This window comes from Catharus ustulatus, chromosome 3, assembly GCF_009819885.2.
Source record: "Catharus ustulatus isolate bCatUst1 chromosome 3, bCatUst1.pri.v2, whole genome shotgun sequence".
Classification (NCBI taxonomy): domain Eukaryota; kingdom Metazoa; phylum Chordata; class Aves; order Passeriformes; family Turdidae; genus Catharus; species Catharus ustulatus.
Genome location: NC_046223.1, coordinates 71,817,828 through 71,825,010, shown reverse-complemented (window position 1 = coordinate 71,825,010; position 7,183 = coordinate 71,817,828). Strand labels below are relative to the sequence as shown.

General features: G+C 40.1%; 1 protein-coding gene across 1 annotated transcript in view; it reads left to right on the top strand.

The window, feature by feature from the left end:
* Positions 1–120: 120 nt before the first annotated feature.
* FIG4 (FIG4 phosphoinositide 5-phosphatase) overlaps positions 121–7,183 on the top strand; it is a 56,474-nt gene continuing 49,411 nt past the window's right edge. The window contains exon 1 of the mRNA XM_033054369.2: positions 121–315. Within this exon, the coding sequence (XP_032910260.1) occupies positions 247–315 (69 nt within the window). The 5' untranslated portion in view covers positions 121–246. The remainder of the gene's footprint in view (positions 316–7,183) is intronic.

Below are 7,183 nucleotides of genomic sequence, written 5' to 3'. Positions count from 1 at the left end.
CCGCGCCCGGAGCCGCCGTTGCCGGGAGGCCGCGAGTGACGCGGCTCCGCGACGCAGGCGCGCTCTCGCGGCCCTCCAAGGGCGCGCCTGCGCATTGGCCGCCGGCACTTCCGGGTTCCCTGGGTGCCGGCGGTGATTCCCCGCTCAGCCCCGGCGTGTTCCCCCCCTGCTCTGGCTGTTCCCGGGGTGTTCCCGGGGTGTTCCCGGGGTGTTGCCGGGCAGCCCCCGCCGCGCCTCGGGGCCGCCATGCCGGTGGCGGCCGCCGCCCCCCTGATCAGCTCCGTGCAGAAGCTGGTGCTGTACGAGACCAGGGCTGTAAGTAGCATCCCCCCCCCGCCGCCGTAGGTCCCGGGCAGCGGGGATGTCCCGGCCCCCCGGCGTGTTGGCTCGGCCCGGCCCTGCCTTACCTTTCTTTTCGTTTGTTGGGATCTGCTTCTTTTTGGCCACACATTCAAAACAGCCCAAGTACTGAGAAAAAGGTTTTAAACTTCTTGTTTTCATTGTCTCTGCCCCTGCTTGTGACTTGAGGGACGGAATGGCCTGTGACAGGCAGGTCAGCGCAGGCCCCTGCGGTGTGGGTGCTGCCAGGCTGGGCATGGAGGCTGGGCCTCTTCTGTCCTGTGGCTGCTGTCACAGAGCCAGGAGAGCAGTGCTCCCCGTGCCAGGGGGAGTTAAAAGTGGGCAGCTGAAGGTGTCCGGAATTAATATTTGGATTAAGAATGGCTGAAGTGGTTACCAGCTGCACCGACCTGTTTGTTGTTAATGACACACTTCACTCCTGCTTGTCCGAATGGCTGGTGAAACAGCTTCCAAAGTTTTCAGTCTGACCTCTTGAAGGTTTTCAGCATTCCTTATGTCCTGTTGCAGAAACTGTAGGCATGTGTTATTCACTGTACTTTTTTGTCATGGGCAAAGTGGATTGGAGGCTGGAGTGTAATTGCTGCTTTGGCCATGTGATGAGCACAGTGTGAGTCAGAAGCCAATTCTTGGTGTAAATACCACTGTGTTTACCATTCCCTAGTTCCAATCAAATTTGTGTCTCATAGTGTGTTGGTTTCTCCCTTGTTTCATAGTATGTTGGTTTTCTTTACTTGAGGTAGTTTTGGATAGGGTTAGGTGACATGGCTTTAAATGTAAGTTAGGTATAGTTTCAGATTCAGATGTTACCTGTACTGATAACAAGAAAGATAATTTATACACTGAAGCACCTTGGAGACCTCCCAAAATGTCACAGATTCAAGAATGATCTCAGTATAAATAGGAATCTGACTTCCAGCTTTGCTTCTGTCAGAACTAGGTTTGTGCTTTTGTGGTAATTCCCCACTGAACAGCCTATGAAACAGAGAAGGATTAAAGCATGCAGAGTTGTTGGTACAAGTACATTTTAAAAATGAAGGTTACACTCCAGAAAGTCTTTCCAGAGTGTTACTTTTTTACCTATGCCTAAATGAAATTTGAAGGCTACCTTATTTATCTTTTGCATTGTTGCTGGTAAAGGCTATATTTTGTTATGTTTTATGCTGAATTACTGTTATACATGAATAGGGCACCAGGAAAATGTGATTTCTGATTCAGGTCCTGTGTTATTCATTTAGCTGTTCTTGACTCACAACTCATGCTCCATCTCAGCTGAGATTTGGCTTCTTGTGTCTGGCATGTGTGGATACCTGGTCTGCTTCTCTCTGAGCTGTGAGGCTTGGTTGCTGAGAGACAGCATGCTGTGTGCAGGGCAAATATTGTGCTTTGGAGTTCTGTCAGCTATCTGCCATTCTCTGGGTCTCTCCAGCTGATCCTGTTATTTCAGGAAACAGTCTTTTACATCAGGCCAGTGGCAGCTGGCAGTCTCTGCCTGAATGGATGGATTTGTCCATGCTGTGCTTTGTTCAGAATTCAGTGAGGGGCAGATCCAGCAGTTCTGATTGCTCCAGGAGGCAAGATGGTTTTCATTAGCTGTGAAAGGCGATGGTTTGTGGCTGAGCGTGTGCTGTTTGAAATATCTCAGCTGAGCAAGGGCATCTCAAAGCTGTTACTTCAGTCACTTCTTGTGAGTGATGAAAATGGAATTTTTTCCCTGAGTAAGGTCTTGTTCTTACTTTTAAAAAGTACAAATTGAAGCACTTTGTGGTTTGATATCCAAATTCTTGTAATTTTTTCAAAGGAAAAAATTTAGTAGGAATCGTTTTGGGTATGATTATTTGAAAATACTTGCTGCACTTAACAAATGCATAGACTAAGGGATGTTAGAAGGGACTTCTGGAGAGCACCAAATCGAGCCCCCTGCTCAAAGCAACTTCAGTGAGCATATTGCTCAGGGTTGCGTGCAGCTTAGTTTTGAATACTTTCAAATATATCCATTTTACAACCTCTGCAGACCACTTGAAAAAGTTTCTCTCCCTTTTTACAATTTCCTGTTACATGAGTTTAGACAGCAGCAAGACACTGCCAAAGCTTTCTGAAGGCTGAACAAACCTAAACCCAGTTGTCTCAGCCTTTCCCAACACATCACGTGCTCTGTCCTGTGGATCATCTGGAGAACTCTGCTGGAATCGCTCTGGTATATCAATGTCTATCTTCTACTGGAGAGCCCAAAATTGAACTTCTGGTTTGATCAGTCACTGTTACAGCTCAGTCAGTGTCATGTTGTGCTGCTGACAAACTTCTTCTCCCCAGGGTATTCCATGCCATCTCCTTTGCATAAGGTCTAATAATCATACAGTTGCCAGCTGTGACAGTCACTGGGACAGCATAAGCATAATTAAAAAAAGAAATTAGTAGTTTTCTTCTGTTTCAGGTTGCTCTTCTGATTACCCTAATGCCATAGACTTGCTAGATCCAGCATGTGGGATTTGGAGTTGTGTCAGATACACACTAACATGAGACCATATCCTAAGATTTATGGTGAAGAAGGGATTATTTAAATTGTCAACAGTGGGAGAAACAGTGAAGTTTACATTGGTCATACAGTTTATTCCTGTAAAATCCCTGTGTTAAAGCAGGAAGAGATGAAATGGATGAGGAAGTGGAAAAAGTGGAAATTTTTTGCAGAGGGTTTCTTTGTTGGGGTTTCTTTTTAGATAAAAATACAATAGTAGTATTGAAGTAAAAAAGGATAGGCTCTGGTAGTGTTATTGGAGTCAAATGAGAGACTGCAAGAGGTGAGGAGAGCCGAATTCATGGTGTCAATTGAATTAACAGAGAGCCAAATTCTATATTTTCTATTAATGTTTATATTTAGGATAGTTGCTGAAACCTACCTTTTCAACTGATACTTTGGGTCAATAAATGCCATGGAGTTGTGAACTGTATGTCCTGATTGTCCTAGGGAAGTTGAAAGCTTGCTTAGAAGTAATCAGAAAGATGAACTGAAGGTTTTATTCAGATCAATGCCAATTATCTTTCCTTTATGCATATATTGATCACTGAAATGCACACCAGAGGGCACTAAAGATACTTGAGCACGATGACTAATAAAAGACAAAAGATATTTTCCTCTCTTCTTCAGGAGAAGATGGAACTTTTGTGTTTCCCCCAGATGAAGCCCACCTGAAAGCTGTAGGTTAATTCACTGGAAATTATCATTCCCCTGAGACAACGTGACATTGAACAAGGCCATTTGTGTTGTCACTATAAAGTCATATCACTTGCCTATCTTTCAAGATATTTTGAGGCTTAATTAATAGTATTTTATTCTAATCAGGTTCTTTTACAGTCTCCATCTCCACAGTATCCAAATGACTTGCACAAGCTTATTAAGTAATGTGACTGGCATAATTGCCTGTATATATTTCTGCCCTTTATTCACCAGAGAAAACTATGGACATTTGTTTTATATTAAATGTGGTTTATTCTAGTAATAGCAGTGTAAAGATTTTTATATTAAAAACTCCAGCTTGCATATTTAATGTTGAAGTTAATCTTGGTCATTTTGTAGAAACCTCAGTGTAGAATATGATTTCACCGAAAAAACCATAGAATTTTTACTGGCTTATGAAGTACACTGATTTATATAGATGAGTATCTGACACATTTTCAAAATGTTGAAAGTAGTGAACAGCCTACTGGGCAACCAGTAGCTACCAAATTTACTTTCAACATGAATGTACTGAACAAGAGGCGAAGAGTGAGTAACAAGAATAAGGTTATGAAAAAGGTATCAATCAGTGTTGAGGTGAAAATAAAATTAAATATACTAAACAGTGAAATGACTGTGAGTATTTTCAAGTTGCTCAAGTCAAGGGTGGTGCTGTGACTGGAACATGACAAATGGACTATTTAATCCATTTTGAAGTCTTGCATATATGAAAGTAATTGCAAATTCTGGCAAATGACATAAAAACAGTCTAGACTTAGAAAGATGCTGTCAGATTAACCTGGTTGTATTGCACATTTTCATCTAAAATTAGAGGGATTTATGTATTTAAATCAATTCCTCTATTGAGATGCAGTGTGACAAGGAAAATCTCTGGCTTTGTTATGGAAGGAAGAAACTTAGTTGAGAAATTAATAGATAAATTAGTGTGGAGTGAATGAGGAATCATCTATTAGGGATGATTATTTTTAGGACTGATGTACTTAAGCAGTTTCATTAATGTTATTAGCTCAAAATGTGGACCAGCTCTGATTCGTTTTTTAAGGTATTGTAAATAAGCAGGATAATCAGAGCACAATAAAGCAAGAAATGGTGATGATCCTCAGAAGTAGATAAAAGAAATCATTTGAAGTATAATGATATAGTATAAAAGTTCATGCACCTTGCAATTGATTACATACCAATGAAAGTTTATTGAGAGTTTATCAATTCAGAAGCAGCAGAGGAGAAGGGGGAGGATCAGAGTGTTTATCTGAAGGAGTGGGAGGATTGAGCTGCTGATGAATTACAGCTCTGAAAAAGAGATGTGGTTATTTGTGGTATGGTCATTAATGAAAAATACTAATGTATCTCTAGAATAAAACCTTATATGGTATATTGTGTAGATTTACAGTCCATATTAATCTCAGAAACAGGAATTCAACCAGGAATAGGTCCATTGAAGGTCTGGTGAGGTAACATACATGATAGTGATATCTTAGGGGGAGCAAAGGAACAGCAAGACTTCTTTAGTCTATTGAAGTGAGTGCTGAAAAGGCATCCAGTTACTTATTTTTCTGAAAGCATTCTAGCAGAATAGATGCAAAAGAGCAAATAAGTATTTGGCTAAAGAAAAATGTATAGAAGATAATGAATAAATTTAGCTGAGAATTAGAAGGGCGAATCTGGAGGAATCCTTCAATGGATTAGCAAGAGAGAAGTCCTGTTTGGGACCAAAAAGCTTTGGTTGCCTTGGGACAAAATGGATTCACTAAATTCTGTGGCTTGTAGGATGCAGAATGGGTACTCATTCCTACTTGCCCAGGGAGTGGTGCTTGGCAATATGTGTTCTTAAAATTTCTCGTGTTGAATGAGCTTCTTTTGAAGAACTTCAACAGATTATGGGAGGCAGACAGCTTTTCTTTTCCAGGTACCTCTCTTTGCACCTTATCATGTCTTCCGTTCTTCATGTCATTCTGCCAGTTTCTATGAGAGATGAAAGACAGACACTTCCAGAATTACTCTAGGTCCTATAGAAAAAAGGAGCAGAGTGGAGATTTACATTGAGGTGTAGTTACACTATGATTCTATTTTAATTGTCAGTAAATTACATACATTCTCCCCAGGTCAAATCTGTTTTGCCTGTAATGGTCAGTGTTAGGCAATCTTTCTGTTCTGACCCATCACCTTTTCCATCTTATTTTCCATGCCTGTCCTGTTGAGGAGGGGGAGTGAGAGAGCAGCTGGGTATGGATCTGGCAGATCGCCAAGTAGAACCCACTTCTTCTGAGCTTTGTGTTTTTAGATACATCCATGGTCTCAACAGGTATCATTTGCAAGCTTTTTGTCTAAGATCATAAGTGTTTTCTTAATGCTACTTGCAGATTTTAAAATTTGCTGTATTAGTGCACTGCCTATATTTCAACTTGTAGTGTATTTTTGTGTTTTACTTCTTTTTCCTGCTGATTAAGCTGTTTGTAGCTTTTTAACTGAAGATTGAAAAAGTTTTTTGCTGTGCTAGCATTCCTTAATCATAATTAGTCTATACAAAGGAGCAAATCATAGTTATAGACTCAAAGTTCTAAGAAGCAATCTTAAAGGAAAAAAAGAAGTGAGCAGAATGTTTGATTTCAGAACTAGTATCCTGCCATTAAAAAACAACAAATCACAGTAAGAAGTCTTTTTATTTTGTTTAGACTCCTTTTAGAAGAAGCTGTTTTGTTTGCTTTGGCTGAATCAAAAGATTGATAAAAGATGGTGTAAAGCCTTTCAATTAGATTGCTTTGGTTAAAACTCAGTCCCAGGTGGAAATGACTAATGACTGTTCCTATCTTGTGGTTGCTTAGTGATAATTGTGCAATAAATTAAGCTTCAGTCCAGCTCTTGTAGCTGCCTGGTGTGTTGCCATGGTTGGTAAAATGTGCTTGTTAACAAATTTCTGCAAAAGCCAGGGGCAGAGTAAACCTGGAAGCAGCATGGGTCACCTCAGGTATGGTTGGAGGGCTCTGACCATAACAGGATGAAGGAGCCGGCAGTTTCTCCTGAAGTACTGTTCTCTAGAAAAAGTACTTTGTTGGTCAAGGTTGCCTGTTTATCTTTATGCACTGGCTGAGCTGTGGAGTGGAACTGTTTGAGGCACTTGGGAAATGCTTCGAATTATTCAGTTCAACTTACTAATAAACAGAATGAAGTAATAAATATAAATATCCCAGAAAGGTTTCTGTAGCTTTTTATCTTTTTTTTAATTGTAACAATTTTTGTTAATCAAAAAAGTTGTAAACACTACAGCACATTTTAGCTTTGATTAATTTTACAATTATATTACAACCATAGACATTTATTTGCTATTACATGCTCGGTGTTATGTTGATTTGGTATTTTTCTTTGTAATTTCCTAGTATTCATGTGATGGGAAATATAATTGTAGCACATCACTAATATGGTTTTATTTGTGCTCCTTGTCATCCAGTAAGAGAGACTTATTTATTCATTAGATGCATAAATTAGGTAGCAGAAATAGCTAATGTGAAGTGTCTTTTTTTTGTGTGTTTTTTTTTCTTCATCATTGATTTTCATACAATCTTTGTTTTCCTTTCAGATCTTGAAGGTTGAATA